This window comes from Aristolochia californica, unplaced genomic scaffold, assembly GCF_029961685.1.
Source record: "Aristolochia californica isolate CCGP_79_NKW_82.1479 unplaced genomic scaffold, dmAriCali1.0.hap1 SCAF_3, whole genome shotgun sequence".
NCBI lineage: Eukaryota > Viridiplantae > Streptophyta > Magnoliopsida > Piperales > Aristolochiaceae > Aristolochia > Aristolochia californica.
Window position 1 is genome coordinate 34,856,031 of NW_027181992.1, and position 20,226 is coordinate 34,876,256.

The following is a 20,226-nucleotide window of genomic DNA, read 5'->3' on the forward strand; positions in this document are numbered from 1 at the left end:
CTTTTTGGAATTATCTCTCCCAGCATTTGTGCATTCCCATTTTGGATGTTCAAATTTTTTTTTTTTTTCAGGTCCAAACTTGGGAGTTTTCACTCTCCCGTTTTTCCTCGTAAACAAAAAAGATATAAGATCGCTACAACTTGAAAATTTTAGAGTTCATGTGTGTAGGTAATTTTAAAAACTATAATAAATAGAAAATTCTTTCACGCACTAAAAATGCACCCCAAAATCCATGTTTGGGAAATTCCACTAGTACAACCCCCTAATAATAGTTTGGTGGAATTTTATAGGAAAGGGACTTCAAATTGATCCCAACATACTTTAAGTGTGGTGGGTGTGCATGCCACAAGCATGTTGAGGATGCAAGTGGCCAAAAATTAGGGGGAGTAGAAAAAATTATATTCTCAAGTGGTTGGATATTTACCAGAGCCAAACAACCCACTTTTTTCCTATCCTTAAAAATCACAGATACTTTTTAGAATTATCTCTCCCAGCATTTGTGCATTTCCATTTTGGATGTTCAATTTTTTTTTTTTTTAGGTCCAAACTTGTTGGTTTTCACTATCTCATTTTTCCTCGTAAACAAAAAGGATATAAGATCACAACAAAATGAAAATTTTAGAGTTCATGTGTTCAAGTAATTTTGAAAACTATAATAATTGGAAAATTATTTCACGCACTAAAAATGATCAGCAAAATCCATGTTTAGGAAATTCCACTAGTACAACCCCCTAATAATAGCTTGGTGGAATTTTATAGGAAAGGGACTTCTAACTGATCCCAACATGCTTTAAGTGTGGTGGGTGTGCATGCCACAAGCATGTTGAGGATGCAAGTGGCCAAAAATTAGGGGGAGTAGAAAAAATTAAATTCTCAACTGGTTGGATATTTACCAGAGCCAAACAACCCACTTTTTGCCTATCCTTAAAAATCACAGATACTTTTTGGAATTATCTCTCCCAGCATTTGTGCACTCCCATTTTGGATGTTCAAATTTTTTTTTTTTTTTTCATGTCCAAACTTGTGAGTTTTCACTCTCCCATTTTTCCACGTAAAAAAAAAAAGCTATAAGATCGCAACAAAAATAAAAATTTTAGAGCATGTGTGTAGGTAATTTTGAAAACTATATTAAATAGAAAATTATTTCACGTACTAAAAATGAACCCGAAAATCCATGTTTGGGAAATTCCACTAGTACAACCCCCTAATAATAGCTTGGTTGAATTTTATAGGAAAGGGACTTCTAACTGATCCCAACATGCTTTAAGTGTGGTGGGTGTGCATGCCACAAGCATGTTGAGGATGCAAGTGGCCAAAAATTAGGGGGAGTAGAAAAAATTAAATTCTCAACTGGTTGGATATTTACCAGAGCCAAACAACCCACTTTTTGCCTATCCTTAAAAATCACATATACTTTTTGGAATTATCTCTCCCAGCATTTGTGCATTCCCATTTTGGATGTTCAAATTTTTTTTTTTTTTCAGGTCCAAACTTGGGAGTTTTCACTCTCCCGTTTTTCCTCGTAAACAAAAAAGATATAAGATCGCTACAACTTGAAAATTTTAGAGTTCATGTGTGCAGGTAATTTTAAAAACTATAATAAATAGAAAATTCTTTCACGCACTAAAAATGCACCCCAAAATCCATGTTTGGGAAATTCCACTAGTACAACCCCCTAATAATAGTTTGGTGGAATTTTATAGGAAAGGGACTTCAAATTGATCCCAACATACTTTAAGTGTGGTGGGTGTGCATGCCACAAGCATGTTGAGGATGCAAGTGGCCAAAAATTAGGGGGAGTAGAAAAAATTATATTCTCAAGTGGTTGGATATTTACCAGAGCCAAACAACCCACTTTTTGCCTATCCTTAAAAATCACAGATACTTTTTAGAATTATCTCTCCCAGCATTTGTGCATTTCCATTTTGGATGTTCAATTTTTTTTTTTTTTAGGTCCAAACTTGTTGGTTTTCACTATCTCATTTTTCCTCGTAAACAAAAAGGATATAAGATCACAACAAAATGAAAATTTTAGAGTTCATGTGTTCAAGTAATTTTGAAAACTATAATAATTGGAAAATTATTTCACGCACTAAAAATGATCAGCAAAATCCATGTTTAGGAAATTCCACTAGTACAACCCCCTAATAATAGCTTGGTGGAATTTTATAGGAAAGGGACTTCTAACTGATCCCAACATGCTTTAAGTGTGGTGGGTGTGCATGCCACAAACATGTTGAGGATGCAAGTGGCAAAAAATGAGGGGGAGTAGAAAAAATTAAATTCTCAACTGGTTGGATATTTACCAGAGCCAAACAACCCACTTTTTGCCTATCCTTAAAAATCACAGATACTTTTTGGAATTATCTCTCCCAGCATTTGTGCATTCCCATTTTGGATGTTCAAATTTTTTTTTTTTTTTCAGGTACAAACTTGTGAGTTTTCTCTCTCCCATTTTTCCTCGTAAACAAAAAAGATATAAGATCACAGCAAAATGAAAATCTTAGAGTTCATGTGCGCAGGTAATTTTGAAAACTATAATAAATATAACATTATTTCACGCACCAGAAATGAACCCCAAAATCCATGTTTGGGAAATTCCACTAGTATAACCCCCTAATAATAGCTTGGTGGAATTTTATAGGAAAGGGACTTCTAACTGATCCCAACATCCTTTAAGTGTGGTGGGTGTGCAGGCCACAAGCATGTTGAGGATGCAAGTGGCCAAAAATTATATCTCATGAGATGTCAACCTTATCAAGATGAGCTGGAAGATCATGAGGGACCTACAAGGATAAGGCCACGAGCTGGCCTTCTCCCTTATATTCACATGAATGAAGAAAGTCCTAGTTCAACTCATATTAGTCTTCTAGTAGATTGGTTTGGATAGACTTATCTTATAGAGTTAGAGTTAGCCTGTAATTAGGATTGAAAGCTTAATTATATAAGGACTCTACCTCCTCCTCTACTATAAATAGAGGAGTTGTAGTTTGGAATTTATCAAGTTACACATCTCATTCTCGAGTTAATCTCTCCCTCTATTTTTGCTTGGCGCAACTTCTTTTTTCTCCTTTATTGTTTCTTCTCTCTACCCGAGAGTTCTTCTTCCCGGTTCTTCTTTTTCTTTCTTTTTTCTCTTGCTCAGAATTATGGATAAGGGATCCTAAATTCAACATGGTATTAGATCATTATATTTAGGATCCCTCGTCAAAGAAATGCTCTAAAGAAGTGAAGATCAACACCTCTTCAACAAGGCTATTTTATGAATGAAGAACACAAGTCGAGAGATAAGTGTTCAATTTTTTTTCTTCTTTTCATGGTAGTGGTTTCAGAATTTAGAAGATGATTTAAGCATGAGTACATAAATGCTTTAATCTTATTATATTATGGATATGCATGCCTCTCTATCTAGAAGGAGATATCAAAATAGTTTTGTCAGATGGGAAATTCTGTTTACCGGGACCAGTCCATGATCAGATTTTTGGAATTTTTTTTTGTGGGATAACTGTTCCCTAATATAGAAGATTGTTATTGAGTCTCTTATGAGTGGAATTAGAGGAAAAAAAATCAGAATAATAATTTAGAATCAATGCTAAAATTTCCCATACATCGAGTTGATTGAAGAAGTACTACTTAGTGTTATTATTAGAATTTTTTTGAAGAAGGGCCTATCATGGATGAAGAGAATATGAATATCAAAGGTGATATACAGAGAATGACCACCATACCCTTATGTGGGGTATCAAATTTTATAAGTTGGTCCACATCGGTTCGGAGGTTCCTTATAACAAAAGACCTACTTGGTCACCTCACCACCCAAGGACCACCTATTGATGAAGATGATATTTTTTATAACAAATGGTTGAAAATTGATACTTTGGTTATTAGTTGGCTAATCAATAGCTTGGAAGAATATGTTTCCAACAATTTTATTCATCTTGACACTGCTAAACAAATTTGGGAGACATGTGCTAAACTGTACTCATGCCCAGATACTCTACATAGACCATATGATATTCTTCAAAGAATGTTGAATACTAAACAAGGTAAAAATATCCATGAGTACTTGGCCCGCTTTAGAGGATTTCTTCAAGAGTGGAAGTTAGCTCAGCCTTCAACCACAAATATTTCTATCCATGACAAAAAAAAGGAAGCTTTAATCACTACTATGTCTTGCAAATGTTAAACCCAGGCTTGATATTGCCAAGAGTCAACTTTTGAGTGCTTTTGTTGTCCCCAAGTTTGACGATGTATGCGCAACAGTACTTCGTATTTCTGGCACTTCTTCCTCCACTACTGACGTATCATCCGCTATGTATTCCGATTATAGAGGATCATCATCTGACCGTGGCCGAGGCCGAGGCCGAGGAAGAGGTGGATGGACTGGTGTTGGCAGAACAAATGGGAAAGAATGTACTCATTGTAAAAGATTTGGTCACACTATAGATCAGTGCAATTACAGGGCATGCACTTACTGTGGACAATATAGCCATTATAAATAATATACTATAAAGCTAATGGACAGTCAAGGGCTAATCAAGCCATTATAAGTGATAAAAAAGAAGAACAACCCACAAAATCAACATCACATACATTTTTTACTGATGAAGAGTATGAGCTATTTCAGAAAATGAAGACAATATTGGGTTCTTCTCCTAGTTCCTCTGCAAATACTGCTGCCACTACCGCTTCAGGTATGCTATCTGCCTCATCTTCATCCTGGATTATTGACCCAGGAGCCTCAGAGTATCTTACAGGTAACAAAAATTTATTACATTCTCTATCTCCGAGTCTTTCACACAAGTTTGTTACCATAGTTGACGGTTCTCAAACCAAAGTCAAGGGAAAGGTTCCACTTCTGTCACCCCATCACTTTCGCTCACTGATATTCTTTTCGCTCCTACTTTCCCATTTAATCTATTATCTGTTAGTCAGTTGACAAAATATTTTAATTGCTCTGTTACCTTCTCTCATACTTCTTGTGTCTTTTATGATCTTATAACGAAGTAGGTGATTGGTGGATGCCATGAAAAAGGGGGGCTTTGATACTTGGACGTGCCAAAATAAATATGGTTTCTACAACTGAAAATGAGACACGGTTATGGCACAATTGGTTGGGACATCCATCTGCACATTCTCTTCATTATATATTTCCTTCTCTTAAAGTAGAGTCAAAATTTCATTGTGAGGTTTGTCAATTGAGTAAACAACAATGGAGTAAATACTCTCCTCGTCCAACAGTCAAAAGTGTTACTCCATTTTCATTAATTCATACTGATGTTTGGGGGCCCTTGAGTGTCTCCAATATTTCTCAACAAAAATATTTTATTACATTTTTTTATGATTTCACTCGTACAACTTGGTTGTTTATTTTTAAGGAGCATTCTGATATACCATTCATTTTTAAGTCATTTCATTCTATGGTAGTCACACAATTAGGTCAGAAAATATAAATTCTCCGGTATGATAATGCCAAAGAATATGTTTCCAAAGACCTTGACTCTTTTTGTCAAGAAAATGGCATTATCCATCAAACATCATGCACCTACACTCCTCAACAAAACGGTGTAGTCGAACGTAAAAATCGTCATATTCTTGAGGTAGCTCGAGGTTTATTATATGCCATGAAAGTTTCATACTTTTATTGGCTTCATGCAATCCTTATGGCTTGCTTTCTTATAAATCGTCTACCATCTACAGTTCTTGGTAATAAATCTCCTTAATCTAGATTATTACCAAATGATGATCCGTTGTCATTACCTTTGAAAGTCTTCGGATGTCAATGTTTTGTTCATAATTCATTACCTAGACACAACAAACTTGATCCTAAATCTATCAAGTGTATCTTTTTGGGATACTCTCACACACAAAAGGGTTATGTTTGTTATCGTCATACTCTTCAACGTTTATTTGTATCCAAGGATGTAATATTTTTTGAAGACTCCTCATTTTATTCTGATGGCGCTCCTCCTGGTCTGTCCTTGGTACTAGGTTCCCCTCGACTGGTTGTGCCTCGTGATACAGAGATTATTCAACGTCCATAGCAAGTGGCCAACACCACATCTGCCGAGTTACCTGATCCAACATAGGTAAGTCCTTCATCACCAATTATTTTATGCCGTCTATATGATACTCGTCCTATTGCTATAAGGAAAGAACCTTTTTCATGTGATGGACCTTCTACTTCTCATCCCATTTCAAATTATTGTCTCATCATCACCTCTCACCTTTATGTTGTCAGTTTCTTTCTTCTATTTCCTCCATATTTGTTCCACAGTCCTATCAGGAGGCTCTTCAACATCCAGGGTGGAGGCAGCAATGGATGAAGAAATGAAGGCCCTTAATGACAGTCTTACATAGTCACTGGTTCCTCTTCCCACAGGTAAAAAACTTGTTGGTTCCAAGTGGGTTTATACTGTCAAACATAATCCGGATAGGTCAATTGCACGACTGAAGGATCGAATTGTTGCAAAAGGTTATACTCAATGCTATGGAATTGATTATCAAGAAACCTTCTCTCTAATGGGAAAAATGAAATCGGTATGTATATTATTATCTCTCTATTTGATTATGAAGAAACCTTCTCTCTAGTGGCAAACCAGATTCCATCTGTTTGTCTCCCAGAACATGCATCAACTAGCCATATAAGGAGTTCCAATTTGGAAGGCTCTTCACTGTTTCTAACCCATCTCTTCTCCAATTCTTGATAGATTGCAGTCATCTGGCATGGCTCCTACAGTGGAGAAGTTGTACAGATATCTGTGTAGCGTCAGAGATTTGTACCAATCTGCTCATGAGTGTCTCCAAATGCAGAACACTCAACAAGTCCACCACAAGAACAGGGTGGAAGAAGAGTTGGATGAATCGCTTAGGCTACTGGATGTGATTGGAATGACAAGGGATGTAATGGCCGAGATGAAAGTATGTTAACGATATCCAGTCAGCTCTTCGACGAAGATCAGGTGGATAATCAGATATGGAAAGTAAAACTAATGCTTTCCAGTCATTCAGAAAGAAGATGAAGAGGCAGATTGTGAAGCACATCAAAGACTTGAAGACAAATGCAGTCAAGTCAACCTCGTGCTCCCACACTTCGGTTGCAAATGCACTTACAGAAGCAACGTCAGTCACCCTTACCTTCTTGGAATCTCTTTTGTCCATTTTCTTTTCAAGGTCAGTGACAAGGAGGAAGCCACCGGTCTCGAAATGGATGGGCACAGGGCGAGTGGCAAGTAAAGGGGAAGCAGAGACGATGAACGAAATGGCAGGAGTAGAGGCCTATCTCAGTTCACTTCGGGGTCACAAGTCACCCAAACACAAGGGCATAGAAGAGGCAAAATATGCTCAGAAACAATTGGAAGCATTGGAAGTAAGCATAAGACCAGTTTAAGATGGATTGGACTGCCTGTTCAAGTGTTTAATGAAGACAAGAGTTTCCCTTCTAAATTCTTCATTCAACTTATGAGAATCTTTGCAGTTAAATTTGTTCAATAAAATATTTTAAAAAGCCACTTTTTGATGAGTCAATATTCTTTATGGTATGTGAGTATGTTAAAATTTGAAGATTAAATGTATAATGTTTTAGAGTAATTCTCACATATGGTCTTCTAAGCTGTCGTTTACCCAAAAATGTCGTTGATCAGATGCCATTATTCTACATATGACCAAATTCTAAATGTAGTCAACGTATCCCAAAAATTAGAGGGTATATTAGCAATATAAATTTATTTTTTTAAAATTTAAAATAAATAATAAAAAAAGACAACATGATCCTCAATTGCTTTTTGATTTTGTTTCCCAATTATGAAGTCATCTTCTTCTTCCACCATAACTATTTGTCACTATTCTCTAGCCGATGTTACCTTAATTGTTCATAAAATTTGAATTACAAGAACATTTATGGAATAATAATACCTAGTTAGCCATATTTAGAAATACAAACATCTATCAAGACTGTATTCATAAATTATCTAAATTTTTAGTACTTATGAATATTTTTTCATTAGTTTGTTATATATGAAAAAATACAATGCCGATCATGTATTTCTAACTTCTTTAAGAACATTTATATACCTGTTTATTAGTTGGTTAGTGATTTTATAACTAGGTCACGATTCACCAAAGATTCCATGTTAACTCAAATTGATAAAAATTCAAATGAGTCAAGCTTTCTAGCTTTTAATCTATGTTAAGAGATGCATTACATATACCAATTATCAATGGTTGTGTCTTCCTAGAATATGTTAGATCGATGATAAAATTATGTTGGTCTCCATTATTTTGATGATGATAAAATGTGTAACGTTAATATGTGTTACTAATGATATTATTACTGTATTTTAGACAAATATTCCAGCATAAAATATTATAAGGTCTATGGCAAAATTTCAAGACAAAAGAATGATCAATCAAGTTGCTAAGTCACGGCCCGACGTAAAAAGGCATTGAAGATTGTTGTTGTGAAGAAGAACTTACACAAAATACACAAACAAATATTTGAGACTAGATTCTGAACATCATTAAAATATCTCAAGAACTCTAGATATATAAGAAGATGGGCACCCAAACTTTGATTCTTAAATACAATTATGTATGGAGCTTTAGGCCAAGAAATATTTCAAAAGCATGTTTTAACTGAATGCATATAAATGTTTTACAATTGTAAATCCTTTAGAATAGCCTATATCATGTTTAGGCAACCATTCACATTGGAACCAATCCGATTTTTCATGAAAGAACGAAGCACATTAAAATCAATTGTCATTTTATTTGAGAAAAATTGCAAACATGTGTGATATCCATGCAATATGTTCCTTCCAAGAACCAGTTAGCAGATATTTTAAAAAAAACTATTCCCAAAAGTTCCCTCTAAACTACATGTACCAAGCTCGGGATTTGATGTCTTTGCACCAACTTGAGGGGGAGTGTTGAAATAGTATGTGTGGCATCTGTTGTGGTTAAGTAAGTGAGTGGAATGAATTGTAATTATGATAGATTTTATGTTCCTTTGTTTTTATTCATGGTCTAGGATTTCTATCCTAAAACTATAAGTATCAAACTAAGGGGAAGGATACTAAAATTTGTGCTCTAATTCCTCACTTTATCCATTTCTTTTTTTGCGTCACGTGCCTAGCTTGCTCTCCTAAACACTCTTTTCTCCTTTCCTCCTCCTTTCTCCTACTTTTTTCCTTCAACCCTAGAATCTAAGAAGAACAATTAGAGGAATTTTCTCGGGCAAGGGTTCTTGGACGCTGACTACCAATAGGAGAATGTTGAGAAGAAAAAATCATTGTCTCGTATGTTATGTGCATTTGCTTTAATTTTCCTTCTCATTTATTTTGACTACACCTAATATGAACGTTATATTTTTAATTTTAAATCTCAATTCATCCTTTCTTGAGATGCCACTTGAGCCAATACAGGGGGTGGGCTGCAGGTAGGCCAAGAGTGAGCTAGGTGGACTGCGTGTAGGCCATGCATACATAGCGCCCAGGCCTCACACGCCACATGTGGGCAGCACGCTAGCCATGCACACCATACATGTGTAGCACGCTGGGCATACATACCAGGCATGTGCAGTTTTCAAGCATCGAGTACCACACGTGCACAACTTGCATGCATGTCGCAAGTGGATACACATGCCATGTGGCAAAAAAATTATATTAATTTTTTTTAAAATAAATTTTTTAACTTATACTGAAAAAATAATTTTTGATAAAAATTAATAACAAAAAATATTTGAGAATTTTTTAAAATTTTAAAAATATATCTTAATTTAATTAAAAATTATCTTTGGATTAATTTTAAAATAATTCTTGGTGAAATAATTTCATCAATAATTAATTTTAAAAATTATACATAATTCTAGGTGAAATATTATCATAGGGAATTATTTTAATTATTTGACAAACAGTCCAAATATTTCTAAAAATTAAAAAATCATACTCAGTGATATTATTTCACCACAAAATTGTTTTTGAAGAGACATAAATTTCACAGAGAAATGGTTATTTGTTGTTGGTGATTTTTTTTATGTGGATAGTTATGTTTTATACGAGTTAATCTTTGTAGAATTTCTCAATGAAAATAGGCTTTTCTTGGCAAAAACAATAGTTGAGAAAAATCAATTTTTTAGAATGATTGTTTTATGATTTTATGTAGATAACATTTTTATTTTTGGTAATGAACACATAAAAAATGTAAAGGTAAAGAAATACCAAAGTGACTATTTTTTACATGAAAGACTTAGTATTAGCAAATGAAATTTTGGAATTAGAGTTATAAAGAATAAAAATTCGAGGTGGTTTAAAAAAAGTATTCAAATGATTCCATGACATGGACAATAAACAAATTACCACACCATATGATTCTAGCATAAAATTAAAAAAGAACTGAAAAACATTGTTCTACATTGAATTTTTCGTAGATTATTAGAGGTTTTATTTATTTTTAAAACTATACTAGATCAGATACTTCCTATGTTGTAGGAATATTGAGTAGGTAGACGAGTAACTTTCATAAAACTCATTAGAATGTTATTAAAACACTTTAAAAATATCTGAAATGTATCATTGACTATGCAATATCCTTTTGGATTTCCTACTGCCGTAAAAAGGGTATATTGATGCGAACTAAGAACCTCTTTTCCATGACACAAAGGCTATTTGAATTTACATTATCTGGTGGTGTTGTCGCTTGAAAGTTTTCCAAGCAAAACCTTAATTATCATTTTTGAAAGCCAGAATTGGAAAGTGACTTCTCATAAAGTTGTTTCCAGTTTATCACATGTGAGAATTTCACGATCTACCTTATTGATTAACAACACTTTTTCCTCCATCAACAATTGATGCATGGCAATGTGTATACGGCATGACTGAAATTCATGATCCTATCAAGTGTGATGCAATATGGTTTCTTGGGAGTAAAATTAAGGATATTGAAAACATATTATAAATATTTTATGTAATATAATGCACTTAATAGTTCTCTAGAATTTTATGTAATTCTCTAGAATTTGTTGCAAAATGCTCGTATCCAACTACTTTGCCTAGTATTAGTTACAATGCTTATTATCCCCCTTCAAAATTTTGAAATTTTTAGGTTTTGTCCCCACTTAATCAGATTTGCCCCCATATGGTGCCCCTCTACTTTGTTATAGTTTCCTCCCCCTTACTAAACATTTTATGTTATGCCACTATCGAGCAAAAATACGGCGAATTGATGTTAGTGCTTAGAGAGTTTTAATACGTAATCAACATTGCAAAGAAAGCGTTCTACATAGTTGAGAAGAGCTAAATTTTATATATATACCTGAGACGGTAATTTGTCTTTAAGAAAAAAAATTTAAACAACTACAAAACTCAAAAGGATTAGCTGGGAAAAATCTTTGAGGAACTGATATGGAATTAAAATTTTTGCCATGTTAATCTACATTGACTTATAGTTTGTCAGCAAACTTAAAGTTTAATACTTGCATCTAATTATCAAGTTTATATTTGATAATTATGATATTACCATTATATTTAGTTTGTGATGATTCAGATTTATAAATTTCTTTTTACCACTTATCTTTTCTTCCTTTTATTACATTTTTTACTTGCAAGGAATTGTGCAATTTTTCAATATCGTGTGGTACTTGTTGTTTTAATGATCCATGTCATATTTGTTAAATCTCCTCTAAGTATGAATACAATGCCTCCCTAAAAATTAATCTTAATATGTTACCAACTTTAAAACCATGTTCTATACATACTTCAAATGCAATCGTAAATCCTAAAATCGCAGTAGTGAGTTGCAAAACATATTGTCATTGCTTGTCTTTATTATCAATAAAATTCCATTCGTGTTCTTTTTTTTTTTGAAATTTTAAAACAAAGTTCTGATACAAAGATACCTATATATTTAAAGGGACTCAAATGGTATTTAAAAATGGACTTGGCGCTTCAACATATGGCTGTACAGGAATAGGAGTAGGGGCCTTTCCTGATGCACAGTAGTCCTTAAGTAGAAACGAGTACCAATGAGGAATAACAGGTGAGAAATACTCTACACTATCCTTCCAACATGGCAAGCTGCTTATAGCATTTTCTTCTTTGCAACATGTTGGTGAAAAGGAGAACGTGTCATCTACTAGTTGTTTTATGATCGCTGTAGCACACTCCAAATAAGCTTCTCCAGCAACCGCTTTAAAGATTTTATCACACTTCTTAAACTCTGTATAGTTGTAGACTCGCAGTGGAGGTTCTTTTGAGTTATCTTAGAACATTTATGACTGATATGTTTATAGGGTTTAGATGCACTACCTTCAAGTTGAGCAATTAAATTTATCTTCTTTGTCTTAGTCGTTACCTCTTTCCGCCATAAAGACGTCACTAATGAATTTAATAGTTCACTTACCTTTGCAACTACCTTCAAATTTATTTTTTAAGTTAAGGCTCTATGTTGAACATGAAGTTCTAAATTAATTTAAATTAATATACACCACATGGGTGAACCATTAATAAAAATGACTTGGAGAGTAATAAAACACGATCCAAACCCTTAATTTTAGCAAGGATTATCCATTAATTCAAGAATTTTTTAACATACAAATTTTAACACTTGAACAAAATATATCCGTCGAAGATCTACAACACAGTGATTATTAGTTTTGCTAATGTTTTTTTATATAAGTTGATTTGAGATATACTTTGTCACACCATGATCCATTTGTGTAAAGAGGGTAATTCCATGGCAATATATTTAACTTAAAGAAATTAAAGAATGCATATTCATGAGTTAAATAACCTACTTAATCAGTTCCACACTAAAAAAAGAATTTATAATAGAGCTGCATTCATTGGTTCAATGTAGTGTAGTTGGACCCATGTTGTATTTTTTTACTAAGCTAGGCTCAACCTCACCCCATTCCTTGTCCAATTGTTGAGTTTAGTAGACTTAAAAGAGGACAAAATTCCGATTGAACCTACTAGTTTTATTGATCAAAGGTAACCCATATGATCCACTCCTTGTCGGGTCGATCCCCTTAGACCTATATACTTATGCATATAGGAAAGAAATTTAACATCTTTGCTTGCAGGCAAATGAGAATGACGATTCCTGCTATGCTCTCTTTACACACCAATTGGCAGGTTTGCTTTTTCTTGTCCATTGTCTGTCTAGTTTGACTTAAAAAGTATGAGGGGACATGGGAGCCGCCATCGTTCATTCTCATTTGCATAAGGTGGGGACACACATTCATTCCCTTCTCCCATTTCTTTTCCACCACTAATCAAGCGATCCCACACATTCCCATCCATGCAAAAAAAAAATCACTGCATCACAACCACCAGGTTGTAGATTCTCTGGACTCTTCCTTAAAGCAAAAGGTGGGAGATGAAACATTGCTCTCCTTCTCTTTACTGTTAGTAGGGGGGAAGCCTACAACCTAATCACCAAAGTGAATAGGCTCCATTAGATGCTAAACTGAGTGACGATGACTCTCGATGAACCAAAATATACCGCGGGGAAGGGGTTACCTACCGCTCAATATTTTAAGGTTTTTTTACACATTATCTATTGATTTAAGTGCATTGATTCCTTTTACTTTCTTCTTACTTGTGCCTAATTTACTTATTCTAGATCATGAGCCACATAGTAATTATAGGGGAGAATCCACGTTTCGTTTTCTTTCTTTAAGTTTCCATTTAGCGAATTCAAGATTTTAAAGTTTGCTGGTACTATTTGCCACCAGAATTTGACCTTTCCGGTGTACTTGGACAGGTTGCACTTGTATAGGAATTGCACCCCAAACTTCCGATATGCTGGTCAAACCATTTTCTCCATGTACCCTATTAAAGTTGAAGTGTTTCATATATTGTGCTCAATATATATTTTTGAAAGCCACCTTTGGAACTTGACTTCGCATAAAGTTGTTTCCAACTTATCACATGCGAGAATTTCACGATCTACCTTATTGATTAACAACACTTTTTCCTCCATCAACTATTGATGATTGGCAATGTGTATACGGCATGACTGAAATTAATGATCCTATATAGTGTGATGCTATATGGTTACATGGGAGTAAAATTAAGGATATTGAAAAAATATTATAAATATTTTATGTAATATAATGTACTTAATTCTCTAGAATTTGTTGCAAATTGCTCGTATCCAACTACTTTGCCTAGTATTAGTTACAATGCTTAATATCCCCATCAAAATTTTGAGATTTTAAGGTTTTGTCCCCACTTAAACAGATTTGCCCCCATACCGTGCCCCTCTACTTTGTTATAGTTTCCTCCCCCTTCCTAACAATTTTATGTTATCCCACTATCTAGAAAAAATAAGGCGAGTTGGAATTTGTGCTTAGAGAGTTTTAATACGTAATCAGCATTGCAAAGAAAGCGTTCTACATGGTTGAGAAGAGCTAAATTTTATATATATACCTGAGACGGTAATTTGTCTTTAAGAAAAAAAATTAAACAAGATATTTTAAACAACTACAAAACTCAAAAGGATTAGCTGGAAAAATTCTTTGAGGAATTGATATGGAATTCAAAATTTTGCCATGTTAATCTACATTGACTTATAGTTTGTCGGCAAACTTAAAGTTCAATACTTGCATCTAATTATCAAGTTGATATTTGATAATTATGATATTACCATTATATTTAGTTTGTGATCATATCAGATTTATAAATTTCTTCTTACCACTTATCTTTTCTTCCTTTTATTACATTTTTCACTTGCAAGGAATTGTGCAATTTTTCAATATCGGGAGGTACTTGTTGTTTTAATGATCCATGTCATATTTTTTAAATCTCCTCTAAGTATGGATACAATGCCTCCCTAAAAATTAATCTTAATATGTTACCAACTTTAAAACCATGTACTATACATACTTCAAATTCAATCATAAATCCGAAAATCACAGCAGTGAGTTGAAAAACGTATTGTCATTGCTTGTCTTTATTATCAATAGAATTCCATTCAGGTTCTTTTTTTTGAAAATTTAAAACAAAGTTCAGATACAAACATAACTATATATTTAAAGGGACTCAAAAGGCATTTAAAATGGACTTGGCGCTTCAGCATATGGCTGTACAGGAATAGGAGTAGGGGCCTTTCCTGATGCACAGTAGTCCTTAAGTAGAAACGAGTACCAATGAGGAATAATAGGTGAGAAATACTCTACACTATCCTTCCAACATGGCAAGCTACTTATAGCATTTTCTGCTTTGCAACATGTTGGTGAAAAGGAGAACATGTCATCTACTAGATGTTTTATGATCGCTGTAGCACATTCCAAAAAAGCTTCTCCAGCAACTGCTTTAAAGATTCTATCACACTTCTAAAACTTTGTATAGTTGTAGACTGGCAGCGGAGGTTCTTCATACCGAAGTATTGCATCACTTGGCATCGATAGAGACGCAATTGCCAAGACAAGAACCGTCATTAGTTGATTTCCCTTTACCATCTTTTTTTTTTCTTGATGTCCTTTTTTCTTCTTTTCCCTCTTCTGAGTTATCATAAAACATTTCTGACTGATATATTTATAGGTTTTAGAAGCACTACCTTCAAGTTGAGCAATTAAATTTATCTTCTTTGTCTTAGTCGTTACCTCTTTCCGCCATAAAGACGTCACTAATGAATTGAATAGTTCATTTATATATTGCAACTTCCTAGAAATTTATTATGTAAGTTAAGGCTCCATGTTAAACATGAAGTTCAAAATAAATTTCAGTTAATAGAGACCACATGGTTGAACCATTAAAAAAATGTGTGGCAGAGTAATACAACATGATGTAGGGTTTAGATGCACTACCTTCAAGTTGAGCAATTAAATTTATCTTCTTTGTCTTAGTCGTTACCTCTTTCCACCATAAAGACGTCACTAATGAATTTAATAGTTCACTTACCTTTGAAATTACCTTCTAATTTATTTTGTAAGTTAAGGCTCCATGTTGAACATGAAGTTCTAAATTAATTTCAATTAATATACACCACATTGCTGAAAAATTAATAAAAATGTGTGGGAGAGTAATACAACACCATCCAAATCCTTAATTTTAGCAAGGATTATCCATTAATTCAAGAATTTTTGATCATACATAGTTTTAACACTTGAACAAAATATATCCGTCAAAGATCTACAAAACACTAATTATTAGTTTTGTTAATGTTTTTTACATATGTTGATTCGAGATATACTCTGTCACACCATGATCCATTACTGTAAAGAGGGTAATTCCAAGGTAATATATTTAACATAAAGAAATTAAAGAATGCATACTCATGAGTTAAATAACGTACTTAATCAGTTTCACACAAAAAAAGAGTTTATAATAGAGAAGCATTCATTGGTTCAATCTGTGTAGTTGGACCCATGTTCTATTTGTTTACTAAGCATGGTTCATCCTGACCCCATTTCTTGTCCAACTGTTGAGTTCAGTAGACTCAAAAGTGGGAAAAAGTCTGATTGAACATAGTAGTTTTATTGGTTAAAGGTAACCTACATGATCCACTGCTTGTCGGGTCGATCCCCTTAAACCTATATACTTATGGATATAGGAAAGAAGCTTCCACGTCTCCGTTTGTAGGCAAATTAGAATGACGATTCTTGCTATGCTCTCTTTAAGCACCAATTGGGAGGTGCGCTCTTTCCTGTCCAATGTCTATCTAGGTTGACTTAAAAACGTAATCCAATGTGAATATATCCTTAAATATAGATCAGATTGACTTAAAAATTTCTCCTCCTGAAAAAAGACTTATATACCTTTCATCCAAGTATAACTTCACTTTATAAAATATACTTCTTTTCAGATAAATAATTTTATAGATTTTGGTCTCCCTAATCTGGCCAAACTAAGTACTCTTTCTCCTTTTGCCAACATGACCATTGACACTTCCAAGATCAATATCTCCATATAAAAAACTCACATCGAGAATTGGTTGAATAGGTAATAAAATATACTTACAAATCTTTCTTTTCATATAGAATTCTCCATATAAAGTCTCATTCTTGATAGCATAAAATAGCTTGGAATTTGAAGCTTTTTGTTGCTACTCGAACCCCTCTTGCAATATGACCTTTGCTGCTTCAAATATTGATTTCTCTTTGTAGAAAATTCTTTTTGCCAAATTATTTTTTCATTAGAAAGAGGACTCGAATATATTTCCTTAAATATATAATATATAATATGAAAATCTCAGTATAGAGGTGAAAATGAAAAGCAAACAATAGGTATAAGGACAGAAAAGAGAGAAAAAAAGATAAATACCAACCTAAACAGCTAGATATAATAAATCAGAAAAGGATCACATTATCTCTGTGAGTTGAACGAGTCAACTTACAGATCCTACTCTGATACCATGTTGAATTTATGGAAAAGAGAAAAACTTCATTGACTTTATGTAATTAGAGTGCATGAACCCTTATTTATAATAGAAGAAACTAGTAGAGTCCAATTACAATTAAACTACCGTTGTCCCAATTACACCCAAACTCTAACAGTTATAGATAAGTCCTAGCATAATTAAATAACTCAACATAAATAGAAGACTAACATAACTAAAACACCTTTAAACTGGAACTCTTCTATGAGACCTCCTTCCGTTATAATTTTGGCTTTGTAAGAATTCTTATTGTGAGAGTCATGTAAGAGCCTTCCTATCTTCTCTTCAACAATTTCTATAGAGAAGTCCCTTCCTAGAGGTTCTGTTAAATATCTTAGTATCCTCTCCAGAGTTTGCCAATGGGTAAGTTGTTGTTATGCATATACCGACTCACCACACTTACTGCATAAGATTTAACAAGTCTGGTCATTGTATGGTAAATAAGCTTTCCCACAAGCCTTTAATATTTACTTATATCAACATTTTCTCCAAAGCTTGCACATAGCTTAGTGTTGGCATCCATCAGAGTATCCACTGTTCGACACCTCATCATCCATGTATCCTCAGGTAGATCCAAAACATATTTCCTCTAAGATAATACAATCAGTTAAGACAATATCATCTGCATAAACTACCAATAATGCTCTTCCCTTTAAGGTATTTTTGACAAAGACAAAAAGATCTACTAAGTACTGGCTGAATCCAAAATGCACCATTGTTTGGATAAAATTTTCAAACCAACCCCGAGGAGACTATTTAAGCCCATATCAAGACTTCCTTAATTTACATACCGACTTCCCTTCAACCACAAAACCAGGTGGTTGATGCATATATCTCTCTCTTTAATATCCTCGTTCAAGAATGTATTCTTGATATCCAATAGATATACCGGCCAAGAGGAATTGGCAACGAGGGATAATAAGAAGCGTACCGAGTTTAATTAGCCACCAAGGAGAAAGTCTCCTTATAATTGACTCCATAGCACTGAGTATACCCATTTGCAACTAGTCGAGCCTTGAGGTGAGTAATAGAACCATCCAGATTGTGCTTTGTTACAATGTGGGACCCACCATGGTGATCGAGCTGGTGGGACCCAACATGAGGACGTGGGACACCAAGAAGAGTCCTCACCCAAGCAAGCACGAGTTAAGGAATTAAGAAGCACAAGCTGAATTGAGTTAGAAGACTTGAAGATCAAGTGGGACCCACAAATATCTCATGAGATGTCAACCTTATCAAGATGAGCTAGAAGATCATGAGGGACCTACAAGGATAAGGCCACGAGCTGGCCTTCTCCCTTATATTCACGTGAATGAAGAAAGTCCTAGTTCAACTCATATTAGTCTTCTAGTAGATTGGTTTGGATAGACTTATCTTAGAGAGTTAGAGTTGGCCTGTAATTAGGATTGAAAGACTAATTATATAAGGACTCTACCTCCTCCTCTACTATAAATTGAGGAGTTTTAATTCGGAATTTATCAAGTTACACATCTCATTCTCGAGTTAATCTCTCCCTCTCATTTTGCTTGGCGCAACTTCTCTTTTCTCCTTTATTGTTTCTTCTCTCTACCTAAGAGTTCTTCCCTTTTCTTCTATTTCTTTCTTCTTTTTCTTGCTCAGAATTACGGAAAAGGGATCCTAAATTCAACATGGTATCAGATCATTATATTTAGGATCCCTCATCAAAGGAATGCTCTAAAGAAATGAAGATCAACACCTCTTAAAGAAGGCTATTTTATGAATGAAGAACACAAGTCGAGAGATAAGTGTTCAATTTTTTTTCTTCTTTTCATCATACTGGTTTCAGAATTTAGAAGATGATTTAAGGATGAATACATAAATGCTTTAATCTTATTATATTATGGATATACATGCCTCTCTATCTACAAGGAGCTATCAAAATAGTTTTGTCAGTTGGGAAATTGTGTTTACCGGGACCAGTCCATGATCAGATTTTTTGATTTTTTTTTCGTGGGATAACAATTCCCTAATATAGAAGATTTTTATTGAGACTCTTATGAGTGGTATTAGAGAAAAACAAATCAGAATAATAATTTAGCATCAATGCTAAAATTCCCTATACATCAAGTTGATTGAAGAAGTACTACTTAGTGTTATTATTAGAATTTTTTTTGAAGAAGGGCCTATCATGGATGAAGAGAATATGAATATAAAAGGTGATATACTGAGAATGACCACCATACCCTTGTGTGGGGTATCAAATTTTATGAGTTGGTCCACATCGGTTTGGAGGTTCCTTATAACAAAAGACCTACTTGGTCACCACACCACCCAAGGACCACCTATTGATGAAGATGATATTTTTTATAACAAATGGTTGAAAATTGATACTTTGGTGATTAGTTGGCTAATCAATAGCTTGGAAGAATATGTTTCCAACAATTTTATTCATCTTGACACTGCTAAACAAATTTGGGAGACATGTGCTAAACTGTACTCATGCCCAGATACTCTACATAGACCATATGATATTCTCCAAAGAATGTTGAATTCTAAACAAGGAGAAAATATCCATGAGTACTTGGCCCGCTTTAGAGGATTTCTTCAAGAGTGGAAGTAAGCTCAGCCTTCAACCACAGATATTTCTATCCATGACAAACAGAAGGAAGCTTTAATCACTGCTATTTGTCTTGCAAATGTTAAACCGAGGCTTGATATTACCAAGAGTCAACTTTTGAGTGCTTCTGTTGTCCCCAAGTTTGATGATGTATGAGCAACAGTACTTTGTATTTCAGGCACTTCTTCCTCCACCACTGACGTATCATCCGCTATGTATTCTGATCATCGAGGATCATCATCTAACTGTGGCCGAGGCCGAGGAAGAGG

The 20,226-nt window shown here is 34.2% G+C and overlaps 1 protein-coding gene across 1 annotated transcript; it reads left to right on the plus strand.

Moving 5' to 3' along the window:
• Positions 1 to 6,726: 6,726 nt before the first annotated feature.
• On the plus strand, positions 6,727 to 7,390 carry LOC137959533 (uncharacterized). The gene is made up of 2 exons (XM_068806895.1): positions 6,727 to 6,921; positions 7,004 to 7,390. The coding sequence occupies exons 1-2, from the start codon at positions 6,727 to 6,729 to the stop codon at positions 7,388 to 7,390; spliced, it is 582 nt and encodes a 193-aa protein (XP_068662996.1).
• The last annotated feature ends 12,836 nt before the right edge of the window (positions 7,391 to 20,226 follow it).